The sequence below is a fragment of the Culex quinquefasciatus genome, chromosome 3 (genome assembly GCF_015732765.1).
Source record: "Culex quinquefasciatus strain JHB chromosome 3, VPISU_Cqui_1.0_pri_paternal, whole genome shotgun sequence".
NCBI lineage: Eukaryota > Metazoa > Arthropoda > Insecta > Diptera > Culicidae > Culex > Culex quinquefasciatus.
In genome coordinates this window covers 67,653,199-67,671,874 of record NC_051863.1, presented here as the reverse complement: position 1 = coordinate 67,671,874, position 18,676 = coordinate 67,653,199, and the positions used below count along the sequence as shown (strand labels likewise).

At 38.1% G+C, this 18,676-nt stretch overlaps 1 protein-coding gene across 1 annotated transcript in view; it reads left to right on the top strand.

The window, feature by feature from the left end:
• The window catches only part of LOC6044293 (TBC1 domain family member whacked), a 31,553-nt gene extending 14,210 nt beyond the window's left edge, over nucleotides 1-17,343 (top strand). Inside the window, 6 exon segments of the mRNA XM_001861789.2 lie at nucleotides 8,133-8,364; nucleotides 8,366-8,464; nucleotides 8,525-8,889; nucleotides 16,728-16,800; nucleotides 16,802-17,056; nucleotides 17,058-17,343. Of these exon segments, the coding sequence (XP_001861824.2) occupies nucleotides 8,194-8,364; nucleotides 8,366-8,464; nucleotides 8,525-8,889; nucleotides 16,728-16,800; nucleotides 16,802-17,056; nucleotides 17,058-17,192 (1,098 nt within the window). The 5' untranslated portion in view covers nucleotides 8,133-8,193 and the 3' untranslated portion in view covers nucleotides 17,193-17,343.
• The last annotated feature ends 1,333 nt before the right edge of the window (nucleotides 17,344-18,676 follow it).

Here is an 18,676-nt window from a genome sequence, read left to right as displayed (position 1 = left end):
ACAGGGTAGGAAGACGCGTGGGGACACACGCTATGAGATTTGGTTGTATTCGTTGGGAGCACAATGCTTAGAAGGTTTGTTACCCGGATCCTCTGGGATGAGACATTGCCCAACTCGCTCTCTGTAACAGTATTTCTAATTCCAGTCCAAGTACACCATAGTCGTCATGGCCTAGTGGTAGCATTTATGCTTACCAATCCAAAGGACGGGGGATCGAACCCCGCCTCGAGCGACTTTGATTTTTCGTTCATGTATTCATCATTTCATATTTCTGTGTTCTTAACATTTTCGTTGGGAGCTGATGGAAACCGAACCCAGAACCATTCGCTTACAAAGCGAACACCGTGTCTTTTCAATAAAAACTCTGGATTTGAAATTATCATTTTCAGATGTTTTGCATTATCCATTTAAATAAATTCAAGCGCATTTGGGATATAAAAAAATCTTTGTCTAATCTAATCTAATCTAACACAAACGCAGCCAGTCCGATGAAAGCATGCTGGAAAGTCTTGTGATTAGATTACTCCCCAAGCACTTTTCTTGTCAATATTAATAATTGCAATACATCCGAGATCACCCGAAAATGTAATACAATAATTAAAGCGGCCAGCCCTACTGCGTTGTGTTTACCGCAGAGAGGATTCTGTGAACGGGTCACATTCCACAGAATCTACAGGGGAGGAAGGATGCTTGGACATACCGTACCAAACTCTCCGGATCAGTTAGGTGTGGTGTGTTAGTGTAAATTTGGCAGATAATTATATTTTTACGGGGAAGTGGAATTGGGCAAAATGGGATCAAGGAATGGGAAAGTGAGGAAGGGGTAGGAGGGCTATTGAATTTATAGTATAATAATATAAGGGAATATAATCATTTAGCAAATAATGATGGAAAGCTCTCAACAAGAATCAGCAAATCTTAAAATCTTCGAAAGACACAGCCAGATTGAGTCCCAACCTGCAGCTCCTAAGTTCTTAGGAGCCGCCAATCCGGCCGCATCAAATCAGCCAAGATTTCCTCGTCATCTGCGCGATTGATGCTCTATCCCAGGTCAGCGACGTCTTCCCGGACATGCAGCAACGCAACGCGAATCCCGGATATCTCCACCATCTCTACCATGTCCACTGCCACTCACAAGTTCTTCTAGAACTAGTCGATAAGAATTTGACGGAAATCCTCAGAAGACGAAAAAACGCGGAGCGAAAAAATCAAACAAACCGGACGCGACCATAGCTTACTGCGATCCTCTTGAGATATAAAAAAATCTTTGTGCAACAAATATCATTTAAAAAATCTGTTGTAATAAATTTTGCAAAAAAAAACATGTGCATTTTTTTTCACGTTCATATCATCAACGTGAGCAATTATTTTTAAATTTGATCGTCGCAATTTGATGGTCCGAAACCGAAATCTAGCATGACAAAATTGATAGCGGCCCCACGTTAAGATTTAGAGCTTTGGTGTCTTCGGGATAAATGATCAGGGTCAATAGCGACATCTTTTGGTATGGTGGACATTAGGGTGGAACAAATTTTAGGGTGGTTCAAAATTTTTATTTTGGAGCGATGACGAGATAGCGCTTTGGTGTCTTGAGAAAAGTTGTAGGAATATCATTCTGAGCAAGTTTTGAAGAGCACAAAGCTCTATCTACACACGGAAGTTTCTAGAGCTATTTTTGTAATTAAAGTTGAGGTGCTAATGAAAAAACGTTTTTTTTTTTGAATTTATCAACTAAGGCTTGTGTCGTATCGAGATGGTGTCGTCTAGACATTTGTAGAGCTTATCAAAACACACATTAATCTTCCAAGAGAGCGATGATCGGACCTTCTAAACGAAAGTTATAGCCAAAATACGAAGCAAAAGACGCCATTTTGAAATGTGAATAACTTGAAAAGGTGGTGGAGTTTGACCTCGCTCTTAAAACCATCTGAAAGTACATATTTTAGAGTACATTTGCTGAAAATATCTCGGAGGTATTTTTTGTTTAACTCATTTAATCTCAATTTGAAAATAAGCATTTCGAAAATGTTTCTTGCCCATAACTTTTGATAGAATTGAACAAAATTCGTTTTTCAAGAATAAAAATGTTCGTTTTGGCAAGCTCTACAATTGTCTAGAAGGGCCCAAAAATGTACAAAATGATCTAGTGGTTGTAAAAGAAGATACACGTTTTAGCTGAAATATTTCAGGAATAAATTTAATGATTTTGTTAATTCCTGAAATATTTCAGCTTTTTCTTCTTTACAACCACTAGATTATTTTGTACATTTTTGGCCTTGTAGACAATTATAGAGCTTGTCAAAATGAACATTTTTATTCTTGAAAAACGAATTTTGGTCAATTCTATTAAAAGTTATGGACAAAAAACGATTTAAAAATGCTCATTTTCAAATTGAGATCAAATGAGTTAAACAAAAAATACCTCCGAGATATTTTCAGCAAATGTACTCTAGAATGTGCATCTGAATGCTTTTAAGAGCGAGGTTAAACTCCACCACCTTTCAAATATTCACATTTCAAAATGGCGTCTTTTTATATTTGGCTATAACTTCCGTTTGAAGATAGAGCTTTGTGCTCTTCAGAAAAGTTGCTCAGAATGATGTTCCCTACAACTTTTCTGAAGACACCAAAGCGCTATCTCGTCATCCCTCTAAAATAAAAATTCTGAACCACCCTAAAATTTGGACCACCCTAATGTCCACCATACCAAAAGATGCCGCTATTGACCCTGATCTTTTGTCCCGAAGACACCAATGCTCTAAATCTTAACGTATGGCCACTATCAATTTTGTCACGCTAGATTTCAGTTTCGTACCCCTGTGCAATGGATTAAAAATGTCATGAAAGTATGTTAATTTAAATAATGTGTTGGGCGGTTTTTCAAAAAACTCAGTTCCCCATTAGCGAAAAATAATCACAAAATTTATGAAAACTCTGTGTTAAAACCATACAATTGTTTCAGGAAAGTGTGTAAAGCTTCCAATTTTGGATGCACTGCTTTCATTCCATGGAATTTCCTCCAGCACTTGCACCGTGCAATGACGCAACGCCAATCTGACTCTGCGTTCCGTGACGTAAGATCTAGAGCCAAGTTTCCTAGTATCGCATCCAGTGTGTGATGTGACGAACTACTTTAGCTATCGCCATCTATTCGTTGCACCCAGTGAGCCAGTAAAACGAACACACTTTAGTACCTTTATACAAGAAGGCATCCGAGCGAGCGCGCGTAGTAATCGCAATCATCGAACCCCATTAAGGCCAATTGAAATCGAAGAAACGTGCAAAGTCTGCTCTCGCGTTAGTATTAGTGTCTCGGAGGAAGTCGTACTTAGAGTGGTTGTGCGAAAAGTAAAGTCAAGAATTCACTTTCTACCGGCAGTTTCCGGTGTGTTTACTCAATTTAGGTAAATCAAGAATAATTAGAGTTAGAGACGGCAAACAAATGTATTGGGATGGTATGCACATTAATAACTTGAAGGTTGACAAAACCCACTGCCATTCACCGATCGTCTTCAACTCAGTTGTTAGAAATCGTACCTAGTTTTTTGCGCAATCAACAACCGACGAGCAACGATTTCCATGCCCTTAACAAGTGCTTCCTTCTTGGCGATATTAATTTATTCAACCCCAGCTCAGTAGTACGCTTCATCCGCCCACGAAATAAATACTATCGGCACCAATAAAAGCAACCATCATTAGCAGTGTTGGAGTGTATATAAGGTTATGGTTTAGATGGTTGGTGTATTCCTCCTCCTCCAACTAGTTGACAGTAATAGTTGTTGGTGTGTCTTGTTTGCAAAGTGATAAAAAAAAATGGCTTCAACGGAAAAACGACGGGTTGTAACCTTCATTGGCATATCTGTTAATTGATGGAACCCTCGCGAGTGCCGTGGTGTTGTAATTTGTTTTGATTCAGACTGCGAGGATGTCGTGTCGTTGCTTTTATTTATAAGGTTGGTTTGGCTTGCAAATTTGAATAGTATTAGTTGTCAATTGCCAAAGGTATCACGATTATCACATTGTATTGTGAAAAACAAGAATCATCGAATTAATAATAGTGAAAATAAAATTATAATCTTTATTTATCTCAAAGAGAAGCAACATTTTGAGCTTGATTGGACGTAACAAATATGAGCTTGGTTGGACGTAACAGGAGCTGGAACTTTGCATTTAAATTTTAAAAGGGGATTTAACCCGTAAATAGAGATTTTTTCAAAAATGTCAATTTTTGAGGCACTTTAGCCACTGAAGCGTTTATTTTCAACATCAGCCAGATCCTTGGGCATCTTTTGGTATGCAGTCCAGACTCAATTATCCGAAGCCTTGATTATCCGAAGTTTCGATTATCCGAAGTTCGATTATCCGAAGGTTTGTATGGGACTTCGGATAATGGAATCACAAACAAACAATTTTTTTTTCGTATTTTTTCATTTTCTAATCTAAATCTAATCTAATCTAATCGAACACAAGCGCAGCCAGTCCGAAGAAAGCATCCTGGAAGAACTTGTGGTTAGATTACGCCCCAAGTTCTTTCTTGTCAATATTAAGAGCGACTACTTTGGACGACTTTGGACCTCACCAATCTGCCTGAAATTTGTACATATAAAACTAGCATCTGACCAAAATATGAGCACTCTAGGTCAACGGGAAGTGGGGCAAATCGGGACACAAAGTTTGAAGGTTCAAAAACGTCAAAAATCGTAAAAATTCTGTAACTTGGGCAAAATTCAATTTAATTTCAAAATTTAAAATGCATCTTAAAGGGCTTCAAAAATGCAACCAAATGCAGGGTAGAGCATACAAATTGGTTAATTCTAAAGGGAGTTATTGGCATTTTAGTGAAAAATAGCATAATTTTCAAACTCAAATAAAAAAATTTTCCATCCAGATATCAGTATGTAGCTGCTTTCAATTACTAAATTAAATTACACAGCAGTTATTTTTTTTATATTCGTTACATAATTTCATGATATAATTTTGACATGACAAATTGTCGAAAGAAACAGTGTCAAAGCATTTTTGTTTTAACTTTTAATATAAGAGCAATTCTCTACGAAATCGGTATTTTTTTAGAATTTTTATTTTTGTATTTTTTAATCCGGCTGATACTTTTTTGGTGCCTTCGGTGTGCTCAAAGAAGCCATTTTGCATCATTATTTTGTCCATATAATTTTCCGTACATATTTGGTAGCTGTCCATACAAAAATGATGTATGAAAATTCAAAAATCTGTATCTTTTGAAGGAATTTTTTGATCGATTTGGTGTCTTCGGCAAAGTTGTAGGTATGGACGAAGACTACACTGAAAAAAACGATACAAATTGGTGATTTTTATTTAACTTTTGTCAATAAAACTTGTTTGCAAAAAAAAAATCCAGGTTGTGCAAAAAATCGGTGACCGAGTTATGATACGACCCTTAGTTGCTGAGATATTTCCATGCAAAGGTTTAAAAACATGAAAATTGATGTTTTCCAAGTCTCACCCAAACAACCCACCATTTTCTAACGTCGATATCTCAGCAACTAATGGTCCGATTTACAATGTCAAAATATGAAACATTCGTGAAAATCCGATCTTTTCGAAAATAATATTTTCAAAATTTTTAAATTAAGACTAACATTTCAAAAGGGCCAAATATTCAATATTACGCCATCTTAAAATCTTAGTCTTCACGAATGTTCGGAATCGTTCGGAATCGTTCGGAATCGGACCATTAGCTGAGATATCGACATAAGAAAATGGTGGGTTGTTTGGGTGAGACTGGGAAAACATCAATTTTCATGTTTTTAAACCTCATGTAAATATCTCAGCAACGAAGGGTCGTATCAAGAAAGTTCAAAAAAGCAAAATATATAGAATTTTCTCAGCCTTTCAAAAAATTTTTTTTTCAAAGGTGGGCAAACACGTGCACTAATTAAAAAAATGAAAAACTGCTACTATTTTCAAAAAAGTTACCTAAAAATGGATTTAACTTGAAAACGGTGCACTTTATCAAAATTTCACTAAAGTAGTTTTTGATAGAATTAGATTTTACATCGAAAAATGAAGCTGAAAAATTTTTGCGATCAATATTTCGATTTTTTTGAAAAAATCAGTATTGATTAAAAAAATCATAACTCGGTAAACGATTTTTACAACCTGGAAATTTCTGAAAAGTTGGCTTTTGATGCCCCTAAAACATATAAAAATAGTGTTTTTTGCAAATCAAGTTTTCGTAGAAAAAAGTTCAATAGAAAATCACCAAAAAAAAATTTCAGTATCATTTTTTTCAGTGTAGTCCATATCCATACCTACAACTTTGCCGAAGACACCAAATCGATCAAAAGATACAGATTTTTGAATTTTCATACATCATTTTCTTATGGACAGCTGCCAAATTTGTATGGAAAATTTTATGGACGAAGGCACCAAAAAAGTTTCAGTCGAATTAAAAAATACAAAAAAAAAAAAATCGAATGACCGAAATCTGAGAGAACTGCTCATAATATCTTTGTTCCACACGCGTCAAATGGAAATTATAACAGCTGTTTTTAACGAATCAGTAGATTATTCCTACGCCTATTTGAAATAAAAAATAAGTTTAAAGAATATGAAAAATGCTTTCATTGAAATAAAAACTCTTTAAAATATTTAATTTTTTTCTAACCATTACAGGAAGACGAAAATACTAACGAAAAACAGAGACAAGATTAATTAGACTTGAAGAATATAAAATTATGTTTGATCTTTTAAAACTAAAACAAATGAATTTATGTTACAAAGTTTCTAGTTCATTTTAAATATTGTGTGATATCTTTTAAAAGAATAGCTCATGCTTTAAGAATGGCCAATACGCTCAACTCAACTTACAAAAATTGCCATTACATGAGTAAATAAATTTGTAAGAATATAAAATGCTTTATAACATGTTAGGGCTCAGTCTTTTTGCATAATTTTTTGAGGAATTTCTCGACCATTTGTCCACTTTCAACCCCATGTCTTTAGATCTTACGTCTTTCAACCTTATGTTTAAGAAATGTTTGCCTAGTATCCTTTTTGATCATAACTGAAGCAAATGAATTTCCGTAAAATTGAGTCACAACCAAAATAATTCAAACGGGTTTTTTCTTGCATTAATTTATTTCTGAATTATCCTTTCATATCTCTACTAATTTCCCAAAGACAACAAATCGATCAGAAAATTAATTTAAAAGATACTTAGAACACCTCAGAACTGCAAGATCCAGTACTTTTAAAAGTCGTAACAAATTGAGTCCGTTGGATTCGAATCTGGACGCTAGTTTGAATTCGGTGCGCAAATTTCCAGTAGTAACACTTCGAGACAAAATCTTAAAATAAACGTGCTAATTTTTGATTATTTTTCATTGAATAAAGAAAAGTTATCACTTTTCAAGATAAAAGATCCCCATCACTTCTTTACAAGAATACCAGGAAGACAGTCAAACGCGTCCCACCTCACGTCCGTCAGCGTTGCGGGAGAGTGCTGGGTGTAATTTTGTTTCGCTTGGCGTGACCAACCCGAGTTATGATGGCTTGCTTTTCTTTTCTGTTTCGAAGATTCCAATTTCCGCGATTTGGCGGCACCCACACGTAACGCGGAACAACGCTCTAGGGTGGTCCTTCAACGTCGGGTTAGTTTTGCTTAAATCGTGTTTGTTTTTGATAGGGAAAACGTTTTTTGGCGATTGAAACGGAACATGGTGTCAATTTCAACCAATTTGATTAGTTATTTCCGTAAAGAAGCCCCTCCGCGTAGTTCTAATTCAGTCATAACTAAACCCAAATGGTGCATCTAACCTAAAAAGTACGTGCTCTGCCAACGAAAACAACATCAACAGTATAGAGTGTTGAGTTCCCTTTCGAGGGTATTATGATGTGTAGTTTGTTTGATCAATGCTTCTCGGATCACCTTGCAGCTTCGGACTGTTAGGTACAACAAGTTGGACGTTATTTGATCTGCCAGCAATTTTGTAGAACATAAACAAAGTTGCTAGTGATGCGTCTCGTCTGGGACAACAACTTGAGCTTAGATCTTGGCTTAGATTTTCTTGATTAGGCACGGAAATGTTATAAATCATCAAAGTGATCCTTGATGTCAACTAATGTTTACTTTCCTTCTCCTCCCCCTTCAGATTTGACCACAAATTTCCCGTTCCATCGAAATTCGAGGTACCGGCCAACCGGTCGACCACGATGGCCACCTCGCCGACCTCGACCAACACCAACTCCACCAACTCGGTCTCGCTGCACCGCCAGTCGAGCAAGAATGCCGACTCGATCTCGATCTGTTCGACCACCAGTGCCTTCTCGACCTGCCCGGACCGGCACGGCTTCTACAGGGCACCCAGTTCTCGGAGAAGCCCGCCAAGAGACGCTCACGCGCGAGCAGATCATGGCCCGGGAGAAGAAGTGGCTCCACATGACGAACCACTGGCAGGAGTACATGAGCAAAAACTACAAAAAGGTTTGTTGGGTGAGCTGATGATTTTGTTAACCGGGGTTCATGCCTTCACTCTCTTCTCAGCTTCGTGAACGCTGTCGCAAGGGAATCCCCCAAGCGGTCCGGCCTCGGGCCTGGTTCTACCTGACCGGAGCGTACCAGCTGCAGGAAAAGTACCAGAACCGGTACAGCGACCTGCTGCGACAGCACGGCAACCCACAGATCATCGAGGAAATCAAAAAGGACCAGCACCGACAGTTTCCTCACCACGAGATGTTCATCGACGAGGAAAAGCCCGGTCAGAAGGAGCTGTTCAACGTCCTGAAAGCGTACTCGATACACAACCCCAAGGTCGGTTACTGCCAGGCCCAGGCGCCGATCGCGGCCTTCCTGCTGATGCACCTGCCCAGCGAGCAGGCCTTCTGGTGCTTCGTGACGATCTGCGACAAGTGAGTAGAGAGTAGACAACAATGGCAAGATTTAAACCGCGACTGGTAGAAGGGTTTCCCCGACAACATTAATCGTCGTCATCAATTGGATTACTTTGGATTCAAAGAGAATAGTCTGTCGCTTTGATGGAAGGTGCTTCACCTGATGAGTAAACCCGATAATAGTCTTTTAGCGACCGGGCTTTTCAGCACTTGAAGAATGAAGGTACACTGACGACTCAAGGATTTGAGGATTTGTCATTTTTTTTAAATTTTTTTGTTTGGATTTTTGCATCGAGCAAAAATTCTTTGAATGGAATTGTTTAGCTAAATGCAATCGTGGCCTTCGGAACTGCTACATAGTTGCTTTAAAGTTCTTTATCATGTTGGTCATGTCTGTTACATAGCCACTTGCACATTTTTAATGCATTTCCTGTGCGATTTTGTAACTTCAAATCTTCTAAAATTGCCAGCATTTTTCAGTCTAAGATTTCGGAACCAAACTGTTTAACTTGCCATAATACAAAGGCTCCAACTCCATTCACTGTTTGTGCGAGTGCATGTTTGTCACCCTTGTTAGAGGTAATAAATCGTGCAAAATCGCGCTAATCGTGTCCGATCCTAGATTGGCCATCATCATCGTCGTGGCTGTTGTTGTTGTTGTGTCTATCTTTAGCTTATAACCTCCTCAACAATATCGAACAAGAAAGAGAAAGAGAGTAGTGGAGGCGATACATATCGCTCTTTCTCTCTCCTTCTCTTGCTAATAATGGGTGATAGTTTTTGCTTTGTGACCTGATTTGCTCAACCAAAACTAGTGCAAACCCCTCTCCCCCCTCCTCTTTCGCTAACCAACCAACAAATAAGTTAATTAAACCAGCCATCGGCCGGCGGGCTGGCTGGCTCGGTGGTCGTCGGATGGGCTTTCTGCAAACTTAACCCAGCAACGTTACACACCTGTATAGCACACGTGTCGCAATAGAGGCTTGCTGAAGAAGGCGAAACTAGGCCTTCCAGCGCGCGGACAGAAGTTGTGTTTAGTTGACTTTACTGAACTCTTTTTTCGCAACGTTACCCAAAGATTTGTTGAGCCAAGGGTTAACTCTTATTACATGGCTTTGCCGATCTGATAGTTGGTGCTTGGCATCTTGCACAGAACGATGAAACCAGGGCAAGCTATTTAACGTCAAGTGTCACTTGCCTTTGAGCAGCATCTCATTTCCTGTGCCAGTAAGAGCAACATTTCCTTGAAGTAATGCAGAGGTTGGCTGTAACGTTTGCCGAAAGTCGCTCACGGCTTTTTCGTAGATGTGATTTTTGTGACGAAAATTATATGCAGTGCAAGTGTTACCATGACAACTTATAAATTTAAAAACTTAAATCTTTGATTTTATTAATTGTCCAAACGCAAAATGAAAGTAAATACTTCCATAGCTTTACAGTTCGTAAGACACATCGACCGGTTAAAAATCAAACGAATTGCCAAGTTAAACTCTTAAATTGTTTTTTTTTTAATTTCCTGTGATTCACTTTCATTCAAGTCAATTTGGTTTTGGCTCTAGTAAACTGGAGAAAATCCATTTTTTCGCAAAAACGTGACAAATAGCGTATGCGTTTTTTATTTTTTGTTCCTTTAAGGTGCCGAGACCAGGTTAGGACTGGGGATCTACATTTTGAAGTTAAATCTTAAATGTTACAAAACTAAACGAACTAACACCATACAATACCGGGTTGTGTAAAAAGTTGCGGAACAGGTTTTGACCTTCCAATTGCCATTTTACAATTTTCTTCGTCCACAGTTTCAATAAACCATTAGGCTGGTACAAATATTTTTAAAAGTTTTTGTCACCCCCTTCAAAATTGGCCCGAAAAATCAGGGGGCAAAAAACATATTTTTACAATAAACTTCAAAATTTCAATGAAAATTCAAGTGCAATTAGCTGAAATCAAATTAAAATACATTCTTCTGCGTTTAAAATCATTTTCAGCATGTTTGGGTTTATTAAAAAATCTTAAGATTTTTGAAAATTTTCGATGCAAAATCTTTTTATTCGATACAAATTTTGTTTTTGTCAGATCTTAGATTTTTTGAAAACTTATGATTGCAAAACAACTGAACTAGTGTAAAATGCATTTTAAAACACTTTTTTCATTTAAATGTGAAGATTATGGCTTGTTATTTAAATTTTTATATTTTTTTATTTTTTGAGTTCTTTTGAGTGAGAACGAGTCGGGACTTCGAATTTGATGTTCAGTAGAGTAGAGTAGTCATCAATGAGACACGGGGAACAATGTTAAAATGGTTCTAACAAGTCGTAGTTTCAACCAAACAGGCTCATATTTGGGGGGAAATGTGTATCTACTAGATACACGTCTGCTAAAATAGTGGCTTTGGTTATGGACGCTCCCTTGAAAAGTTATTCATGCATGTTTGATTCAGGGGTGTAAAAGTAAATTATGGACAAAAAATACTTTTTCGCTCGTAGGCTGCCATTTATACCAAAACTAATAATTCTTCAAATTTCTTTCGACGTTCCATAGGGATTGAGTTGGGCTACAATGTCCTTTCTTAGGTTTGACCAAAATTTAGAATATACCCAGAATCCAGGGCTGTCTCATTGTTCCCCACTCATTTAGCTCATGGGTAACAATGAGACACTTTGATTTTTCTTCATTATACATTTCAAAATCCATGTATCCAATCCAATACAAAAACATGATGGTTTACTACAAAAGTATTGATTTTCGCAGAGTGTCTCATTGTTCCCCAGCTGTCTCATTGTTCCTGACAAGTGCGTCTACAATGAGACAGTTGAATAACTCTGGCTATAGATGTCGGATCGATCTCATATTTTGGTCAATGTTAGAACACACTAAAAGTAAGAAAATGCAACAAAAAGCTCATTAAAACATGCTGATGAAAAAATTAGAAAAATAGTTGAAAGTTGAAAAGTGTCTCATTGATGACTACCCTACCCTATATGATTCTGTATAAAACCAAAAATTTAATGGGAAAAAATAGGGTAAAATAAGACGAAAAATACTAATATGGCTATATCTCTGGAAATACATTTCGGAAAAGCTTCAAATTTTGGGCCCAAACAGTTTATGGCGCATGTTTTCGATTGGCTTTTTGATAAGTGCAGTGCTTGAGGACGCGCAGTCCTGTTTTTTCGCGATAATTTTCGTCGTAAATGATCGTAAAATTTTATTCCAACTGTCAGTTTTAGTATAAACTCATCAAACTATCGATTTTATGAAGAGTAAAGCGTCATTTATTTACTATTTTTGAAATTTGCTCGCGTTATCTAAATTGTAAAAACAGTAAAAATATACTGATCAGTCCAGTCCATAGCACTACTGCTCGGCTGGCACGCGTTCGATAAAAAAAAACTGTTCAAATAATCAACTATCTATCTTTCCGCAGCCGGCTGCCTAAGACTTAAAATTTCAACCGATAAACAAAATGCTCATGGTCACATCACTGCCACTCGTGAATCCTGACCTCATACCCATCTACTAACCCCCTCAAAACTCATGTGATACTTTGTCGGAGATGCAGTCGATTGGGCGGTCTCTATCACTCAAGTATCGGACTAACATTCCCATCCACTTGCCCGTGACCCTACCACTGGTCGTGGCCGGCGCCGGTATTGATCAGCATGATAGGGGCCTTTGAGAAGTTGCGAAGCTAGGAAGATAGCTCCCACTCATCTTCCACGGCTCGTGGATGTAACTTCTGGAGGTCCTGGACAATAACGGAGTAGCAACTGCGGGTGGGCACCAGACGTGCATCGGCACTCAATAGCACTTCACCACATTTTGAGATTGCCTTCGTAAACCGGCAGAGTGAATCTTTGCTCACTGTGCATCAAAACAAGCTTTAGTTCGATGCTATTTATAATCGTTGTTCACTATGCATTTGGATTAGCAAAAATTAATAGTGATTTGAATATCACAAAAATTTCAAGTGCTAAATGTGCTATTTAACACTCAAATAGCACTTCATCACTAAAACTAGCGAATAAGTGAAGATAAAGGTTTCGGTCGTTCAGAGCCTCATAGTGCATTGAAAAAAACATACTTTAGGCACAAAACAAATTGATATGGTGCCTTTTCCAAGCCATGGCCAATAAAAAAACTGTCAAGTGCTTTGGAGTGCCGATGCACGTCTGGTGGGCACCTATGATTATGCTTATGCTTCATGTTTTCGAATGGCTTTTGTTTTGAAACTGAATTCTTTTAATTTGAAAGTGTTATCTGTAAAATTGTCCAAAAACTACCTCTATAAATGGCTTTGACCACATTTACTGGTCGAAAATTGTGAATCGAAAAATAAAATGTTCGTCTCCGACCCCACAGCTACAAATCTGATAAATAAAAATTGTGGGTTTCACGAGTCGTTTTCCAATGATGGAAGCCACACATTTTTAGAGCGGATACAGACATCGCCCAAGTATTTCAGAAAAAGAGCACTTAAAAATCAGGCTTTGAGTTCCGAGTTTCGGGCCAAATTCAATCAAAAGCGCATCAAAACCTTCAAAGTTGTAATAGGATTTTTTTTTCTGGGATGATTTCCCGCCGTGCACGATTTTTTAAGATTTCTGAAAAAAGCGTTTTTGTAAGAAAGGCAAAATGTGAAAATATAGAGTAAAATATATGGGCAAATCATAAATAAAAGAATAATTGAAATAACTTGCCATGATTTCAATATTTCAATGCAAAAGGTGTTGTAAAATGCATTACAGCAGTACAGTTGTTTTACAATAATTAGATTTCAAAGTGTAAGATTTGACAAAAAAATTGCGAAATCGGGGCAAAAAAAACGGAATAAAATAAAAACAATCCATAGTCTCAACATTTGAACGCAAAAAGAGTTTTAATAATAGTTTTGCAACGAGTTCTATACAATTTTTTTTGCAATTGCGTGAAATTTTAAGTAAATTTTTCATGTATTTGGCAATAAATCGTTGGAATCATTTTTTTTTTAAAGTGTTACTTTTCGAAACAAGTGCTGAAAGGTTCAACTTTTCAGCACCCATTTCAGTGCTGAAAAGCAGAACTTTGCAGCATTTATTTTGAAAAGTGTTGCTTCGATTTCGATTCTGTTATTTTTGGTACAGAAAAGTAGACTATTTCGTCGTTTCGTCGACAGGGAAAGTTGTTATGCAATCATTAATTTTCAAAAACTGTAAGATTTGACGTAAACAAACATTTTGGCGAAAAAAAAAAACTTTTTGCGATACCAGAGATCCAAACATACTAAAAATTATTCTAAGCGCAAGGGAATGTATTTTGAATTGATTTCAGCCGATTGCAATTAAATTCCATTTTCTAGAAAAAAATTTTTTAGGACAACTTTGAAGGGGACAACCTGGTCATAGCCGAGGGACAAACACATTGAAAATAATTGCATCGGCCTAATTGAGAGTAGAACCAATTCCACCTGAACTAGGTTCTCGTTTTCGTTTTCGTTTTCGTTTTACGGAGCAAGGTGGGGGACGCGGCCTCAAGTCAGTCCAAGTCCGGTTTCTTGTGGAAAATAGGGTAGTGGCCGAACTAGTATTGCATACCAAATGAACACCACCGGAAGATATAGAGGATCAGGAGGGGGAAGGTGAAAGAAAATTAGTGTAGGTGTGAGTAGTAAGAACTTGGATGACTTAAGCAGTTACGTTAATCTAAGTTTAACACTGAATAAAGGAAATCTGAAATTATGATTCAAAGTAAAAAGGCCCGGAAGAAATTGAATTATTAGTTAATTAAATGAGAAAATGTAAATAATCGGAGATTTATACAAAGGACACCTATGATGTATTTCAAATTTAAAGGAAATAAAAAAAAACTGGAAACCGAAAGATGAAAACTAGGGGAAATTCTCGTATGTTTGGCAGGTTAAGCACTCGCTCCTAACTCCATCCAATTTGCTGATTTTCACTATTTAAACAACTAATTTTGCAAAACTTTTGGTAGAAACTTGCTTGCTCACTTCTAATTGAGCTATTTATCACTCGATTTCAGTTGAAAACGCTTTTAATTAGCTTTAATTGAATGTCAATGTTCTGACCTGCCAACATTAGAGGCACGCTGGAATTAGATGCTGTTCCCCTAATTTGTCTATGGAATATAAATCTTGATGCATTTTTTTCTGGGCCCCGTCCTGTCGCGTCTGTCAGTAGTCTTATCGTACATTACAACTAGAAGCAGATGTGCAAATGAAATAGTACACTTCGACCAGTTTAACCATTGATTAAAGTCCAATCTATTATTTACGGAAAACAAACATTTATCAACAACCTAAACTAAACTTTCTGAAAGAAACTTGAATCTCAAACTCCCAAATGCCAAACATTCCTTTACCTTGTTTTTAACCCAATAAACATAACTGAACAGTTCATACTTTACAAGTTGAACACTCGTTAAGACGACTATTTCCGTAGTAACAGTTCAATAGGGCGAATCTGCATTTGTAAACAAGCAGTCTATCCCCTCTTACTTGACGTGAACTGTCACTTGAGCGAAAGGGATAGACTGTCTGTCCACAAATGCAGACGCGCTCCATTGAACTGTTATTACGGATTTCGTGCCTTCCATTTCATTAGGGCACAGAAGCTCTGCAAACAAGAGTGTATCCCTATCATACATTATGTAAACTGTCATTTGAGTGAAAGAGATGCATCCCTGTTCAAAAACCATGTGTCCCTTTGAAATGTTAGGCTCCATTTGATCGTCATTTCATTACTGATTGATCGAGACTCTAAGGATTTTTGACTATTCCGAATGGTTAGCATACCACATAAATTGAAATCAGAGATTCTGAAAGCATTACTTAACTCACTTACACACAGATGGAATCTGGAACTATTAAACAACCTAAAGTTACAAAAAAATACTAACTGTTCTGAGTGCCTTGCAACAAAACTAATTTATCAAAATACCAAATCCTAACCTAACACCCACTTTGAAAAAAACGAAAAAAATCACAATGCCTAGAAGAGGCCTCTCTTACTGTTTTGTGTAAGCGTTGCTGTGCTTTATGAATTTCTACCTAAGCTAACGACGTATCAAAAAGATTAAAACCTGTTCAAAGCAGATTTTACAAACAAGAATATTGAGATGCAAATAAAAAAAATCAATATCTTGCAATTTTACATAGTACAATAGTTGTGATTTCTATCAACACAAGTATATAAATATAAAATAAATGTGTGATATATATCAACATCGGAAACCATCTTTGCAAATAGCCCTGAAACGACGGCAACGTGTGGCTCCATCTCCAGGGAATTCCACCTGAACTAGGTTCTCAATACCATAACATCCGTCCAATGCCGACTGCTCCCATCTCCACCGCACACCAGGGACAGGGATAGGGGATATGGAAGATGGAAATTGGTAATGCCACCTTTTGAACAGCGTAAGGAAAATCTCTACGGTATGGTTAAGCAAGTTTCGTTCGGAGTTGGACGGTTTTTGGGAAGGTGAATGGTCTAAAGATCCATCTTGGGCAAGTTATAACAACCGATTGCTGTTCAAATTATTTTTGTTTTCTCATTTCTATTGGATGAACTTTATAAGTCACCCAGAAGCATTTGGCGTTGTAATGTAGATTCAATTCAAAAGCGTCTGCGAGTCATGCAAATCTTGTTTAGTTCTGACATTCAACTTGCATCCAAACTTGTATTCTCTTCCGATTCTTGAATTCAACTAATATCAAAATTACCAGAATTTGAATGTTTGAAATACCAGCTGGTCTAACAGAATTATGATTCGCCACGATCCACGCATATTTTTACGAACAATTGTCGTACCTTTGCTAATTCGGTCCATCTCTTTCCCTCTCTCCCCCTTCCACCCAGGTACCTCAAAGACTACTTCACCCCGGGCCTGGAGATGCTCCAGCGGGACGCCGCCATGCTGAACGGTCTGCTCAAAAAAGACCTCCCCCTCGGTCTACCGGCACCTGCAAAAGCACAAGGTGGACCCGCTGCTCTACATGACCGACTGGTTCCTGTGCGCGCTCACCCGAACCCTCCCGTGGGACACGCTGCTCCGCGTCTGGGACTGCTTCCTGTGCGAAGGCATCAAGATCCTGTTCAAGGTTGCCCTCGTGATACTGGGAGCGAGCCTGAGTTCGCACAAGGTGCGCAAGCAAGCGAACGGCCTGTGCGAAACGCTGGAGGTGCTCCCGGAATCCGCCGAAAAAGTACCTCGAGGCGGACTTTATCATGCACCACATCTTTCGGCTGAACATAACCGTCGAAGATTTCATCCACGAGCACAAAAAGCAGGAGATGCTGCACCGGAAGGCGAAGGTGTCATAGAAGCAGGCCAGGGCGGCCGGTGGTTCGGGCCAGCAGCAGCAGCAGCAGCAGCAGAATCCGTCCAGCAGTGCCAGTTGATAACTCTCTCTGGTGGTGTCGAACTAGTCTTGGACGGAGGATGCTTGGACCTCGAAAAGAGCAGTGTTAGATTTTAAGGTTATACACAGAGCGCGTGTTAGTCTTAGCGATGTTTGAATTGGAATCGATTGTGACGATATCTGGCGGAGAGTAAACGCAGTCATTGAAAGTTTGTAAAGTTGGCAGTATTTAGGACAAGCGCTAATCAGTAGTTGAAATTTCTTGTTACCGATTAAGAATTGACAGCGTGCTAAAAAGCAAAAGTGACAAACATTCCTCGCCTTCGGCGGTTGGGAATGTTTGCCACTTGCAAGTTACCCTACAAAAAGAAGAAGAAACCTGAAAGAAATGTTAAATTTGCCCATTCGATTCTAGTTTGATCTTGGAGTTTGTACAGAAAGAAGCTAATTCAGCAAATTGAGACGCAAAAAACTCATTCTAAAGCGAGAATTCTATTTATACACATCTATCTAAAATATATATATTTAACACCCGTAACTAACGCAATTAAATCGAACGTGTAATTTGGCGCGCGCGAGCAACAAGTTTCGGAAAACGCGTTTCGCGCTCGCTCAAACACACACGCGATAAGAATAAAGTACAATTTTTACCCACTTGGCAGTTCGTTTAGTGAGAGAGAAAATCAAACTTAAAGAATCCAAACCAATCAACCACGATCACGCTGGCTGCATTTCTTTACACTGAGCTATTCTCAGCCCAGCAAAACCAAGCAAAAAAAAAAGTAGTCATTTAAAGGTCTCGAGCAGTGTTAAAGTGTGTGTTAGTTTCGCTCGTTGCAAATCATTCCAAATCGAGTCGGCTTTTCACTTTCGATATAGGTCGTGTTTTCAAGCTCATCAAATTTTTACCAATTTTGCAAATCTTTTGCTAAGTCATTCACGAAAAAAAAACACAACAACAAAACCTACTAATAATACCGTAAATGAGTGAGGCTAATCGTTTTTCTTGGCGCATGAATGTGAGGTTTGGATGTGCGAAAGAAGATAAAAATACACACATATACACAATTTTCATTCATTACATTTATTGCGGGATTATCAATTAAGTTGGCAGCGCGAGCGAACAGCAAAGAAAGAGGAAGAAGAGCAACGAAGGCGAATAATTGTGCGGCCCGTCGGAAGAGGTCAATCTTTGGGTGGCCGGCCCGGCGTTTCGATGTGTGGTATTGATGTTCCGTAGGATGGGGTGACTTTAATGAGAATAACTCTAACAAATTAGTGCCTTCTAATAGTTTATCCAACCTGTGATAATTTTCCTTTATCTGTTTAGTTTTTTTTTCTTCTTACTTCAGCAGTCACTTTTAATTTGTTATGCTAGCATTTCGTCGCCGTCGTGCTAACTTGTCGTTCGTGCATTGAGGGCCAAATTGAGTTAAGAACGCCATT